Source organism: Mus caroli, unplaced genomic scaffold (assembly GCF_978045245.1).
Source record: "Mus caroli unplaced genomic scaffold, Mus_caroli_1 scaffold_9, whole genome shotgun sequence".
Classification (NCBI taxonomy): Eukaryota; Metazoa; Chordata; class Mammalia; order Rodentia; family Muridae; genus Mus; species Mus caroli.
The window spans coordinates 74,607,718-74,623,221 of NW_028227264.1; the positions used below are offsets into that span (position 1 = coordinate 74,607,718).

A 15,504-nucleotide genomic window follows, 5' to 3' on the forward strand; every position below is an offset into this window, starting at 1 on the left:
GACAAAACCAATTCACAGGAAAAGGATTTATTCCGGGACAGTTTAACAGGATACTTCTCATTGTATTGAGGAAGACTTAACAGCATGAGCTGGCTTCATTGACCCACAGTTTAGAAGCAGGGAATGAGAGCGGCACACCCTCGGTTGCTTTCTCCTTCCCATGCAACCCAGGACCCCAGCTCGTGAAATAGTGCTGCCCACGTACAAGGTACACCACCCCCGCCTCAACTAGCCTAATCTAGAAATCCCTCGCAGGCACGCCCAGTGGCGCAGGCACCCAGCGGCATCTTTAGAGCTGCATGAAGTTCAGTTTTTCTTTTTCCCCCCATGTCTTTGGTGTCACATCCAAGAAGATGCAATGTAATTACGTTGTTTCCCTAATGTTTCCTTTTGATGGTTTTATAGTATTAGGCCTTTGATCCATTTAACGTTTATATGTGGTGTTAGAAAAAGGTCTAAGTTCAGTGTTTTAATATGTATTTCTTGGTTTCCAAGCACCAATTGCTGAAGACTGTCCTTTCCTATCTAATGATCTTAGCACCCTTGTGAAAACTCATTGGTTAGCAGGAGGGCTCAGTGAGAAAGGAGCTTGCCACCAAACCCGATGGGCCAAGTTCAGTACTCAGCACTCATACAGTAGAAGGTTCTCCTTCCATACCTGACTGCACAAGTTGTCCTCTGACCGCCACATGTGTAGCATGGTATGTGCAAGCACAAGTGTGTACGCACTCATACAGAGTAGATAGATAGGCAGATAAAATGTGATTTAAAAAAACATTTGATCATCCACGTGAGGGCTGATGCATGAGTTTCTGTTCTGAGGACGTGGCGAGTTGTCTTCATGCCAGGCCTACAAGCTCTGAATGCCCCTGCCCTGAGGTCAGCTTTAGAAAGAGGGGCATCCCCAGCTCTGCTCTTCATTCTTAAGGTTATTATGAGCATGGATGTTTAGGGTAAGTTTATATTATGACCATTTAAGGTTCTATGAATTTTTACAGTAAGTTTATTTCTGAAAAAAAAATCACTGAGATTTTCACAGGGATTATATGATGAATTTATAGGGTGCTTTGAGTCATTTTAACTGGTTTTCTGTGATGGCTTTGTACCTTGCTACTTCACTGAAGTCACTATTGCTTCTGTGTTTATCCTTTGGTTTTGCACATGCACAATCGTACCATCTATAGAGAGACGCACTTCTTCCTTCCTAATTAGGACACCTTCTGTTTATTTTTTCTTTGCTAAATTTTTCTGGCTAGGGCTTCCACTTGATTGTTAACTAGAGGCGTGGCCACAGTAGGCATTCTTGCTCTGCCTTACCTCTCTGTGTCTTGATCCACTCACAGGACACTATGAAACTGCCTTCCCAGAAGCTATCCTTCAGCTCGCATCTCTGCTGTGTGTGCTCTATCTTCCGTGTGTGCTCAGTCTCCTGCTTAGTGTTTCTTTCCTCCGACCTCAGATTTACTTTGTTCTTCTTTTTCTACTTAAGAAAACGCTTAGAACACTTAGAACTCAGCCATTTTTAATTTCTAATATAATTATTTGAAGCTCTAAATTCTCTCACAGCATTCTCTGAGTCTGCACCAACCTTGTAGGCTGTGGAGGATCTGAGGTGTGGTACCCAGCTCACTCTGAGTACAGGAACTTTCCACAGTGGCCTAATTCCCCTCTCCTGTCTCCTAGCCCTCTCCAGTCACTCCTCTACACGATGCTGTCTATGGTAACATTCACTGCACACTGCTTTCTGCTGATGTGCAGGGAAGAATCATAGATGACGTGCTTAGCTGGAGAACAGGAGTGCATGGAAGGCCACGTTAAATCTCACAGAGACCTGCACTCTGCTGTTTCAGAAGAGAGAGAGGCGCCTCTCTTACCGTCCGCGGTCTCCAGCACGTTCCTGCCGTGCCCTCGAGGAATGCCTCGCACAGAGGCCATCTGGGGACGCTCATAGGGTGAGTGCTCCACAAGCCCAGTGGTGACATCTGGTGGGGCAGAGTGCAGATCTGGCGTTTGAGAAAACACACCCAAATAACAGTGATTAATTCAGCCGGCAGTGAGTTTCTATTCAGACCTGTCAGTCTAACGTTTCTCTGTCTGAGCCCTAAGCAGGGGATGAGGTGGCTCAGTCCAACTCCTCAAATCATACAGACCTAGAACTACCAAGTGCATCAGAAATGCACAGGAAACTTGCCTCTTAACAGGACTGACTAACAAGATCATAGTTGGAAAGTTTCCCTCAAGGAAACAAAAATTAATTTGAAATAAAATGTTAATAAAAGCTTTTTGTTACATTATGAAAAACAAACAACCTTCTAACTTCCCCTAAAGTAGGCTGGATATTATAAAGACATCATCTTTGTAGGCCTAAGAATAAAAGCACAACATATAGAGGATGGAGAGATGGCGGAGCAGTGATAAGCACTGGCTGCTCCTGCAGAAGACCCGGGTTCAGTTCCCAGCACCCACAGGCCAGCCCACAACTGGTAACTCCAGTTCCAGGAGGATCCAGCGCCCTCTTCGGGCCTCTGTAGACACTGCATGCTCATCAGGGCTATAGGCAGGCAAAATAATCATACACATAAAATAAAGATAAATCTTTTTCTAAAACAAAAGTACAAAACAGTCAGCCATTAAACATGCCTTTAATAGCAGTACCTCAGGAGACAAGGGCAGGCAGCTCTCTCTAAGTTCAAGGCAAGCCTGGTCTACGTATCAAGTTCCAGGGCAGCCAGAGTTACTTGGTAAGGCCCTGTGTCTGGAAAAAAATTTTAATTGAATACAAAAACTAAAAGTGTCCCACATGCTAGTTAAAAAATTTCTACAATGAGCCAGATGTACCATAAGTGCTGCACACCTGTAAGTCTGTTTGTGAGACATAGACAGAAGGGTCACAAGTTCAAGGCTAGCCTGTGTAGTTATAACACAACCCATCTCAAATAAACAAAATATTTTCTGTATTAAGAGACCACAGTCAACTTAATATATAATCAATGTTATATTTAAGGCAGATTGCATAAGATACCACTTGAATTATTACTTTCATGTTTTCAACATAATTTTTGTTTAATTTTTATGAAACAGGGCTTTGATCTGTTCCAAATACTAACTATAACTTGTTACTGAATTTTCACTACTGTTGGGCCTACTGCTATGAAAGGAATTCAGAGAATAACTGTAGAATGACGAAGGGAGTAAGGCGTTGTGGCTCACACTGCACGCACACTCGGTACAGCAAGCCCGTGTGATGAAGGCTGGTGATCTGCAGAATTTACGTAAGTGTGCTTCATATTCCCTTAAGATTCTGCCTATCTAAGGACTCTGATGCTTCGATTCTGACCATCTATCACTTCATTAACTTGAATCAAACTCAAAGAAAGATCTGAATATATAGGAAGAAAGAAAAAACACAGGAAAAAACACACACTTGCTATTTATATAACAGAATACACATTTTTGAAAAAAAAATCTAAAACTTGAGTGGCAGTTTTCACAGCCCATGAAAAGGCCTGGTGATGAGCAAGCTTTTAAGTATGACTCTCGGGAAGACCTTCCAGTTTATAAAGAAACATCCCTGTGCTTCCAAACAGAGCAAAAAGAACAATGATTGTAAGAGAATTTATAAAACTTAGGATAATAACTTATAATGATGATAACTTATATACTACAAAGTATATTATCAGCTACATAAAACTAAACTTTGCTTTACAAAACTATCACTATAAACACTGCTTTTGAAGGTAGATGTTTTATCTTTGTCAAAATGTTTAATGTATCCTATTTCTTCAATCCAAAACCTGAAACTAATACAAAAAACATACCTTTACCTAAAAAGTTACACTTCAAAATTTTTACCTACTATACTGTTCTTCCTATATTTTTCCTTCATTCAGCTGCAGAGCTATGTTAGAGTGAGAAGCTAAAATGGCAGCTTTGTGATGAGGACAGGGAAGCTGGGTACACAGTGAGCATCCCTTAGGCTGGCATCTCTGTGATGAGGACAGGGAAGCTGGGTACACACTGAGCAGCCCCTAGGCCAACGGCTGGGAGCTTCATAGTTCAGAAATCAGAGGAGTATAGATCTGGGACAGTCCCACACCTCACTAGTTAAGCACTCCTAACAGAAACTCTGAAATGTTCCAATGTGCTGCTCTAAATTGCAGACTTGAGATTAAGGAAGCTAAATCTGAATTCAGAAATCAAGTTAAGAGCCAATGAGACGGCTCGGCGGATAAAACTGCTTGCCGTGAACTCTGACCTCAGTTCATTCCCTGGGAAGGAGAGGACTGACTGCCACGTGCACACTGTGGCACATTCACACACACACACACACACAGTAACAAAGCTGGCTCTGCAGGTAAAGGCAATAACCACCAAGTGTGACAACCTGAGCCCCCTCTGCAGAACCTACGTGCTGGGAGGAGAGAACCAACTCCCACAAGCTTCCCTCCGACCTCCACCCATGTACCCTACACACACATGCACACAAAATAAATAACTTAAAATGCATTTAAAAGAATAAATGTAATTAAAAGAATAAACAAATAAAATTTAGAAATCAAACTAACTGTGCTCTTCAGTTATCCAGTAGCATATCAAAACTACACTTGCAGTAAGGTATTAGAATCCAAGTTGAGATCTGTTGTTTTAACTGAGTAGAATCAGCCAATGCTAGGCCAAGCAGGTCAGAAGGGAAAAGGGCCCTCATAGCACACCTGCAGGAGACAAGATGGATCACCCATCAGCACAGGCAACAATGCTACCTTATAAATACCTACAGCCACATCCTCTTCAAAGGATGAACACACCTAATGCCAACAGACACCAGGGTAAGTTCTTGTTAAGATATCCATAGCCTAACCATCAAAGCCCTGATGCTGTCTTACAGAATGCTGAGAGCCAGGGCGAGTTTAGCATGCTAAACAAGGAGTAACAGCCTGGCAGTGACAAGCCTTTCATGGTGTGTGCTCTTGGGTTCTGCCCTCTTTGAAAGAGCCTCAGACAGCAGAGACAGGAAACCAAACATTACTCAGAGGTAAGGGGTCATGCTCAGTGGTCTCAAGCCTTCATTCAGGACCCACGCAGGAAGCAGGGATGTGCGAGACTATAGTCGCAGCACTGACTGTTCAGTGGGAAGGCTGGCAGCCAGCCTAACTCCAGGATTATGGAGAGATCCTGTTTCAAGAGACAAGGGTAGATAAAGCAGGATAGTCACTGTTCTTGTCTAGCCTTCCAAAATGCCTGTAGAGGGGGTGTGTGTGTGCCTGCCTGTGTATGTGTGTACCTGTGTATGGTCACACACACACACACACACCACTAAACAAACAAGTAAACGTAGAACAAAACCAAAGTCAAAGCCTTCAGAGAAACAGGAAAGCAAAGCAATGGCTGCTTTCCTGCTCCAGACTGTCAAGATTCCTTAGGAAACGGAGACCACAGCCAACAGCCACACAGGAAACAAGCAAGCCACAGACCCTGGAGGCGGCTGCTCTAATGGCTACCTCCTCTTGTGGCTCCACTCTTCACACAGCATGGGCAAGAAGCACAATGTGGCAGAGGAAGCTCGAGTCTCCCAGGGACACACGCCGCATTGGAAAACAGATGTTCAGCAGATTACAGGAACTGTACTGACAGACCCCACAGAGGATGCTAACACAAGCCACAGGCTACCGGGAGAAACCCTGCCACTCACCCCTAATCCAGCCAGCACAGCAGACAGGAAAAGAACTCAGAAGATGGTCCTAGCACCACCTACTGTGGCTTGCAGGAACCCTTACTGCCTCCCCAGCCAGCCCTGATACACGGCAAGTGCTCGCCACCCCAGGTCCAGCAGAATGGAAGGAAGAGGCAGCAACAGCTCTGGTTCCAGCGCCCTCCCCACTAAGCACTGAGGTTCTAGGCAGGCTGACCTCGTTCTCTGTAAGATCCTGGGACACGGAGGTCCGTGGGCTTCACACACAGCAAATCACACAACCACTTATATGCTGGGTTTCAGATGGCCCAAGGCACCTTTCTAAGATGTCTGACATCCAAGAGCTTAGGAGTGGACTCGCATCTTGTTTTTAGGAAGACTATCTATAGGAAGAGAGTCAGATGGAAGCTATCACCTTAGCCCCCCCCCCCCCCAAGCAGGGCCGTGAACAAGGACAGCAGGCCGCCCTTACAGTCACATATGCAAAGCCCCAGGAAAAGCAGTGACAAGAGAGCCAGGTACAGGGTGGCCAGCACAACCACCTGGAGAACAGAAAAGGACCACAGGACATCAAGAGACCAGCATGATGCTGGGGCCTGGGACACACACCACCAGTCTGGAACTGCCAGGCCACAGGATTATAAAAGTGCTTCTGTCTCTAAAAGACACATTCCAGATAAGAAAGAGGTGGATCTGGATGGAGACAAAAATTTAGCAACAGAGACATTTTGTTCAACCTAATCTGGGTGCCAAGCCATCCGAATGTGACCCCATTGTGATCAGATGTGATTATTAAAAGCTAAAAGCAGCTGATATCTCAGGCAGACAAGGCACCATGTGACATCTGGATCATGACTGCAGTCACTTGACAGTGGTCCTCTGTCCAGGACCATCCTGACCCTTCCCCGTGAGCAGGGCTGGGCAGCTGTTACTGACCTATGTGGGCGTGGGCCGTGAGGCCTGCGAGCGCAGTGGAGGCACTGGGAGCAGCAGCAGGTCTCCCTCCCGGGTGGGATGAGGTGGAGGATGCAGAGGATGAGGTGGACGAGCCCTGAATGACCCTGTCGAGCCAGGGCTCGATGCCGGAATGGCTCTGGAGCAGAGTGGAGGTGAGTCGCCCAGGTCGCCGTAAAGAGCCCTCATCTTCTGAGGCAGATGACGTGTCTGTGGTTAAAATAATGATGACAAGCGTGATGTAGGGATGGGTCAAGAGAGGGAAAGGATCTCTCACTTGTCTCCAGGCCTGAAGCACAGTCCTAATCTGCACAGTAAGTGGGCACCTCGAAAGTCACTTCAGTTTAGAAGGGCACATAAGAAGTCCTACTTCTGGGAAGTGATCCCGTGAGTCCCAAGGTCCACAGAGAGGTCTTGGCCACTGGACAGCACACACGAGGAATGGAAACAGCTTTTGTCCCCTAAAGCTAAGAAGTCCCAACTGTGATGTGCCCTGTGAGCACCCAGCACTCACTGCCGTCCGTCCAAACAGCCTGGCACCACATCCACAGATCAGCACCCTACAGGGATCCAGCCACAGCCCACACCTCATGTCCTAGCCTGTGCATGAAAGCCGTAGCCCTGTGGTTGCTATGGGAGACTGCGGCCCTGTCTATGTCTATGTTCACAGGGAATACAGAAGTCACTCTGGAAAGAATTTCCTTCTTCAATATAATGGCTTCATCTCATAAAATTGTTTGTGATCTAAAGTCCCATCAAGTCAGCATGCCTGCTTTTTATTATGGGTTTACAGTTATTAAAACATTCTTTACTGTTGGCTGGTGCCTATAGCTTTATCAGCAGAAACAATAATGAGATAATAGTCCTAAAGACTTCCCTCCATCATAAGCTTTCCTTTAAAGGGAAGAAGCACACTACCAAAGCTACCAGGTCACCTTCAAAGCTTGGATGTCCCGGTCTTTACTGTTTTAATCATTCCAAATGTGTCAAGTCAAAAGCGATTGTCAACTTTTTTCTTTCTTTTTCTTTTTTTTTAACTCAGTAACAGGAGGGGCGGCTATGGACGTGCGTGGACGTGAAGCCGCCAGGCGTCAGCACTTGCTCCGGTTTAACAGGCCATTAGAAAGGACTTCAGCCACACATTTTCATTTCTAGTGGTGACATCATCAGTGACAAAATAAACGGTCCAGTGGGGCGGACTGGGAATGAGGTGAAGAGGCAAAGGCACAACAGATCAAGGGCAACACTAGAGTAGTTTTAAAATTCAGTTCGAGAACTCTGCACATTCCATTAAGCGCCTGGTTTTGGTTTATGTCCTTATTTAAAGTAAAAATCCAGACAAAAATCCTACTACGATACAAATATCTACTCAGATTAAAACAAAACAAAACAAAACAAAACAAAACAAACAAACAAACAAACAAACAAACAAAAAACCAAGGATACTAGAGATTCATAGGTAAGGACTACACACACATGGAAACATTTTTAATTTCTAAATTTCTCAAACCTGTACCATGGGCTATAAAGGATATTCCAGTTCAATGAAAATAAGTATTATACCAGCAGGCCTATGACATAGTCCTAAGAGCTCTTGCGGACACCATCTATCAATACCTGGAGGCGTGTAGGTCTCAACGGAGGAGTGCACAAGGGCGGAGCGTCTCTTTGAAGGCATGGGCATCTTCCTCTCCTTGTACTTGGCCAAAGCTGCTTGCACGGCTTCTGTGTGAACATCTGCACAGCAACAACAGGAGCAGTGGCTGGTTTTACTATATGGTTACAATCTGGTTTTCTGTTGGCTTACTCTGAGCAGGGAAAAAAAAAAATCGTCTGCCTGCCCACTTACCCCTATGCCTCAGACTTTCTCTAAATATTACTTTGCCTGAGGACTCGACTTTTGAACTTGATAAATACTTTTAGCTATAAGTTAAAAAAACAAAAAACTAAACAAAAATAAATAATAATTAAAAAAAAAGGGCTAAGGACTCCCAGAGGTTCACTGGCTAGGCAGCCTAGCTAATCAGTAGGTCAATCAGAAGGTTCATAAAGCAAGCAAGCAAGCAAGCAGCAAGCAAGCAATCAGTAAGCAAGCAAGCAGCGAATAAGCACAACAAAACAAGTAGACACATTTTTGAAAGCAATGGCCCTGAACTCAGTGTGAGCATCTCAGTCCTCAGGAGGTTCCCACTGAGGAGGTCTCAATGTTTATGGAACATATTATTTTTAAAAAGTAAGTGCATTGTGATTAAGGAAGACATCCAGCATCCACGCCAGGCCTCCACATACATACAAAGGCATGCACACCTGAATACACACAGCTCAGCTGGTAGAATGCTTGTGCATCATGTATGAGGCCCTGGCTTCCAACCCTGGCATCACATAAACCAGGCATTTTGGTGACCAAGCTGTTAGTCCCCAAGATGGAAATGAGAAGATCAGAAGTTAAAGGCTGCCAGGCAGTGGTGGCACACACCTTTAATCCCAGCACTTGAGAGGCAGAGGCAGGTGGATTTCTGAGTTCAAGGCCAGCCTGGTCTACAGAGTGAGTTCCAGGACAGCCAGGGTGACACAGAGAAACCCTGTCTCGAAAAACCAAAATGAAAAAAAGAAGTTAAAGGCTGTACTCCACTACATAGTAAGTTCCAGGCCAGCTTGAGCTACATGAGATTGAGAACTTGTCTCAGAATAAAGGGGGAGGGGGAGGGGATGGGCAAGTTGGATCAGCAAATAAAGGTACTTATGACTCCAAGATCCCTACATGCATCCATACACATAAACACACACACACAGCAAAACAGTTTTTAAAAGTAAACCAAAATCAAAGTAAATTTAAATATTATTTAAATATTCATAAAAAGTATTACCAAATAGTGGAAATTTTTAATTAATAGAAAATTTAAATTATATAGCTATGTCCATGTACACGGAAATCCCTGAGCTCTCCCAGTTTCTGGTGGAGAGGGGATAGAAACCGTAAGCGTGCTGTCCTGTTAGGCAGGAGGAGAAGGGTTCTCCAGAGACTAGAGAGATGGCTTAGTCAGTAAAGGACTTTCACTGCAAGCATACGGATCTAGAACTCCTATTTTAAAACTATCTGGGAATGCTTATAATCCCAATGCTAGAGGGGTAGAAACAAGAAGAGCACTGGGCTCACTGGCCAGTCAGGCTAGCCTACTTGGCAAGTTCAAAGCTAAAAAAGAAAAAGAGGAAAAGAAAAAGATGGCATCTGCACATGCATAAATGCACACACATGCAAACACATGCACACACACATGCATACATGCATATAACACACAAACTTTGCATGCAAGCAATATGTGAGAAAAGTGAGACATCAAAATAAACTATCTCAGCTGTGCCTAGTGGTGCACACCTTTAATCCCAGCACTGGGGAGACAGAGGCAGGCAGATCTTTGTGAGTTCAAGGTCAGCATGGTCTACAACTCAAGTTCCAGGATATCCAGGGCTACACAGAGAAGTCCTGTCTTGAAAAACAAACAAACAAACAAAAACCTATCTGAAGATACTGCTTTCTTGAACAACACGATGATAACAAGTGAAAAATAACTACTTCTTTGGTGGATATTCTAGCAGAGAAAATCCAACCAGAAGCCTCGGTGGTCAGAACACGAGTGTCCTGCCTGCTACTACCCACCTCCTGCTCCTGCGCTTCCAGAGCTAGGAACCTACCTGACCGGAAGCGCTCATCCCTGGAGTTGGTAGCCCGAGACTTCTGTGGTTTAGCTGTAGCTGCCGTCAGCAAGGGCCCGGGAATTCTATTCTCTGTCTGCAGACATGGGTCTACTCCTGAAACACAGTTTTATACCTTGTGTAAACAAATTGCTGTTTCCATTATAAAAAGTCCCATTTGAAACAGTGTGCATTTCCCTTCTATGGCCATACACATACATGCTGCACTACTAGTAGGGCTCTTAAAGCACAAAGAGCCTCTGGCTTGGGATTACGTGTCATAAACACGGGTCAGAGCAATGTCCGCATCCAGACTACCTTCTCCCTATGTCACGAGACCTAGTCTAGCCTCTGGTTCATAACTGGAATAACTACTCCCTCGGGATATCCTTGGCAACGTGGCAATCAGTTCAAGTCTCGTGTATCAGCCACAGCTCTCCCAGAGCTGGTTCCTGGATGCATGTAGGCTGTTCCATAAATCTAAAATGGCCTGTGCTGCCTGACACGATTATGGTCCACGGTGTCATTAAACTTTAAGTGAGAAACAGCCCACTAGCCATTCCTTGGTGGCCCTTAAATACAGGGGGAAAAGTGGAGAGGTAGAGAATAAAACACCAAGAATAATACTGAACAACTTCAGAGCACGGAACGCTCAGAGGCCAGAAACCTGGTTGGCGCAGACCGCTGTGGGCTCTGTCTTCAAATCGGGGACCGACAGAGCTTGTCACCTACAATCCACTCATCCTCAGCCAGTCAACGGCTCACAGTGATAGCAGCCACCCCCAGGATACACGGCAATGAGAAATAGCAGGGTATAGATACCACAGTCACTAAACAAAGCCTCTGGTCTCATTGCAATCCAAATCTGCTAAGACCTTCAGTTGAAACCTAGTACGAGTAAGCTTGATGTCTTAGCTTCATTTAAACATGCCTTGTAAGACCAGCTAGCAGACACTGCAATCTCACTGACTCCTCCTGTCCTAACCATACCCCCAGAACAAGCAGAGTCCATCCTGACATCCTGGGTCAGTGTCCCTCACAGGAACACAGCACTCCCTGACATCTAAGGCTGATCCCGTGAAACAGCCCATCTCACTCTACTAGGCTCAGCTTTGCCTATGGAGTCCAGAGTGCTAATCCTGGCACCAAAAAAGCCTTGTGGGAAAACAGGAAACAGAGGCAGATGAGCCCCTCGATCCCAGAAGCCAGAAAGGGGACCCCTCACAAGCCACCAACTCAGACTCAATCACTCGACTCTTGCTGTATCCACGAGTGCTGCTCTCTGAGCTGCTCCAAGCTGCAATGCAATAGGGCTGTGATGCTGTCTAGCAGGGCTGGTTATAGAGCACTTGAAAGAACATGTGCTTGAGAACAAGAAAGGCTGTTCTAGAAATCTGTGCTTCACTCTTCCAAGTCTGAGCACATGCACACACGCACACATATGTACATGTACATACACAGATCTATGACAATCCTGAACAGTGGCCCTACTGGGCAAAAGAACTGCTTCAGAGTTTCACTGAAGAACACTTAGTGTCAGACAGTCAGGATTTGGAAGTGGTACATACACAGTGATGTATAGACACCTTCCCAAATGTGGGTGCCTTTATCCTTTAGATAGATCCAACAAAGACAACAGAAACTAATCTGAAATTATTGCATAGAGGGAAAGATATTTTATTCATTTGGAGACAGTATCTCATTGTGTGTCCCTAGCTAGTCTGGACCTTGCTATGTAGACCACACTGGTCTGGAACTCACAGAATTCTCAAAGATCCACCTGCCTCTGCCCTCCTAAAGAGTGGGACTGAAGGATCACACCAGGTTTAAATTTGCTTTAAAGTATGTATATAAGGCATGGGGTGTGTGTGTATGTGTGTGTTTGTGGGTCTGTGGTCATGAGTTTAGGTTTTGTGTGTGTGTGTGTGTTTGTGGGTCTGTGGTCATGAGTTTAGGTTGTGTGTGTGTTTCTGTGGTCGTGAGTTCAGGTACCCACGGAGGCCAGAAGTCAGTGTCAAATCTCCCTGGAGCTAGAGTTAGAGGCAGTTGTGAACTCCCTGACGTGGGTTCTGGAAACTGAACTCAGATCCTGTGCAACAGCAGGCCATGCTCTTATTTGCTGAGCATCTCTCCAGCCCCAAGAAGATACACTTCTAATTGCAGCAGGAATCAAGAGGTAACTTCCCAGGAAGGCTGCAATGGTTCACACGTGTCCAAGCAATAGATGCAAGTACTGCATCCTCACACATGTCTCAGTGTGAGTTTAGAGAAAGCATGAGGATTCTTCTAACCTAAGGCGACAGTTCACTTTACTGTGCATTTCCGTATGTAGTGGTAAATCTGAGCATGATTTAGTGTTTATTACCCACTTACGCTTCCTGTTCTCTGAATTTCCTCCACCTAAGCAATTTATGTTTTTTTCATATTTTGGGATATTGGGTATTTCTTCTAAATATAGTTTATGATCCCAATATAGGTCCTTTATTTTTCTTGCTAAATGTATTAGTAGTTGACAATGTATTTTCATTTTAAATGAATGTTTTCTATTTCAAAATAGAAGCACTGAAAGATAAAAGCTACTAATGATCACATATTCTCCAAAGTTACAATCGCGATAAAACCAAAGCTCCTTGCTAACTCCAACAGCTACATAAAGCAGCCTTCCAAGCACACAGTAATGTCCCTGCACACAAAGGTTTTCTCTTCTCCAGTATTTACTGTTTTGTTTCCCACCTCATGTTATCAACAGTAACCAACAGAACTGTGGTGTGAGGAGAAAATCAGTATGCTTATCCCTCTGCTAGGGAAGGGAATGGCTAAGATACATAGTTGTTCTGGCGAATGGTTGGTAGTGACTTTTGGAAAAAATAGGCTTTACAGTTTCCTTCAATCCCAATTTTACTGTGGCCTTTATTGTTTGTTTGGCCGTCCTGGAACTTGCTATATGGACCACACTGGCCTCGAACTCAGAGATCCTCCTGGATGCTGAGGTTAAAGGTGTGCACCACCACACCCCCAATTTTACTGTTCTTGTTTTGAATGAACAAATATTAATATATAACCGGCATCTTCAACACTAGTGTCCTGCTATTTATCAATATGCAGACAGTATAAAGCACACACAGTTTAAGAAGTGTTACATAAGGGGAAATGTAGCCACTGCACTGTTTAAGAAATGAAGCGTGGGGTCTGGAGAGATGGCGCAGTGGTTATCAGTACTCGCTGTTCTTACAGAGGACCAGAGTTTAGTTTCCAGAACTCACATGACATCTCTCAACCACCTCTAACTCCAGTTCTAGGAGATGGACACCCACCTCTGGCCTCCATGGAGATATACACAGAAACACATACATAAGCAAAACACACACATAAGAAATAAATATGTTAGCTGGGCAGTGGTGGCGCACACCTTTAATCTCAGCACTTGGGAGGCAGAGGTAGGTGGATCTCTGAGTTTGAGGCCAGCCTGGTCTACAGAGTGAGTACCAGGACAGCCAGGGCTATACAGAGAAACCCTGTCTCGAAAAACCAAAAGAAAGAAAGAAAGAAAGAAAGAAAGAAAGAAAGAAAGAAAGAAAGAAAGAAAGAAAGGAAGGAAGGAAGGAAGGAAGGAAGGAAGGAAGGAAGGAAGGAAGGAAGGAAGGAAGGAAGGAAGGAAGGAAGAAAGAAAGAAAGAAAGAAAGAAAGAAAGAAAGAAAGAAAGAAAGAAAGAAAGAAAGAAAGAAAGAAAGAAAGAAAGAAAGAAAGGAAGGAAGAAAGAAAGAAAGATTTTAAAGAAGCAGCAGCATTAATTATTATGAATTATTTACAAAATATTGTTGTCATTATTATTAAAGCATAGGCTAACAAGATGAATCAATAAGAAAAGGTGCTTACTATACCACCTTATTATTATTATTATTATTATCATTATTATTATTATTATTAAAGCCTGGGCTAACAAGATGGATCAGCAAGTAGAGGTGCTTACTCTACTACCCCAACAAGTTGAATTTGACCCTCAGCACCCATCTAAACAGGCAGATGTAGTGGCACACATCTGGAACCCCTGCACACATCTGGAACCCCTGCATTCCGCTGGAGAGACAGGAAGCAAAACCAGGAAAATCTCCAGAAGCTCCCAGGCTGGCTGCCCTGGAGTGCACAGCACAGCAGAGACCAGAGAGACTCTGCCTCAGGGAGATAGAAGGACAGGCAACTCCAAGAGCTTTCCTCTTGTGTACATGCGCGCACACAAATACACACACACACACAAACACACACACACACACACACACACTCATTAAAGTTTAAAGAAAGAAAAAGAAACAACACTCTCGGGTGGCTGAAGATGATGTGTGCCCTACCCTGTCTGATTCCACTTCCACCGGGAATGCTGTGTTCCATTCTAGAAACTCCTTTCCTTTCCTTTCTTTATTCCTTCATAAGGGTCTCTGCTGTATTTTTTATCATTTGATTACTTGATTTATTATTATCACTACTACTATTGCAGACAGGGTCTCACTGTATAGCCTTGGCTATAACTCATTATGTCGACGAGACTGTCCTGGAACTGAGAGATCCTCCTGCCTCTGCGTCCCCAGTGTCTGTTTTCAGAGCTCATGCTGGTCACACCACTTTGTGGTGTCTTCAAAGCCGTCATCTCAGTGAGGGTCCAGATGCTCGGGCGATCTATGTCTGGGTTCTTCTGAGCAAGGCTGGTTGGAGGTCTTGGTAGTTTAGGGTCATGATGGACATTCTTGTGGCATCAGGTGACAGAGATACATCTACACTGACTCTAACAGGGATCTCAGGTTTTAATCTGCAATTCTCTGACTATCTGAGAAGTTAAGTGTTATCATCATCATCATCATCATCGCTGACTATTTTCTCCTATAAACATAGGAGAGACACCTATTTAAGACTTCGCCTTACCGGGCAGTGGTGATATACACCTTTAATCCCAGCACTTGGAAGGCAGAGGCAGGTGGATTTCTGGGTTCGAGGCCAGCCTGGTCTACAGAGTGAGCTCCAGGACGGCCAGAGCTACACAGAGAAACCCTGACTCAAAAAAAAAAAAAAAAAAAAAAAAAGAAAAGAAAAGACTTCACACAATCTTCTCAGCACATGAAGAAATCTGGACTCTTGGACAGGCTAGCCTCCTAGTGCTCAGTTGTTCCCATGCTAGC

General features: G+C 44.5%; 1 protein-coding gene across 3 annotated transcripts in view; it reads right to left on the bottom strand.

The window, feature by feature from the left end:
• Dip2a (DIP2 acetate--CoA ligase A) overlaps positions 1-15,504 on the bottom strand; it is a 79,420-nt gene that overhangs the window by 45,606 nt on the left and 18,310 nt on the right. For 2 of the 3 annotated variants that reach the window (XM_021174591.3, XM_029482676.2), the window contains exons 3-6: positions 10,337-10,453; positions 8,261-8,380; positions 6,626-6,853; positions 1,875-2,003 (exon numbers count right to left, since the gene is read on the bottom strand). In XM_021174591.3, the coding sequence (XP_021030250.1) occupies positions 1,875-2,003; positions 6,626-6,853; positions 8,261-8,380; positions 10,337-10,453 (594 nt within the window). The remainder of the gene's footprint in view (positions 1-1,874; positions 2,004-6,625; positions 6,854-8,260; positions 8,381-10,336; positions 10,454-15,504) is intronic. The other variant, XM_029482677.2, reaches the window with a different exon arrangement.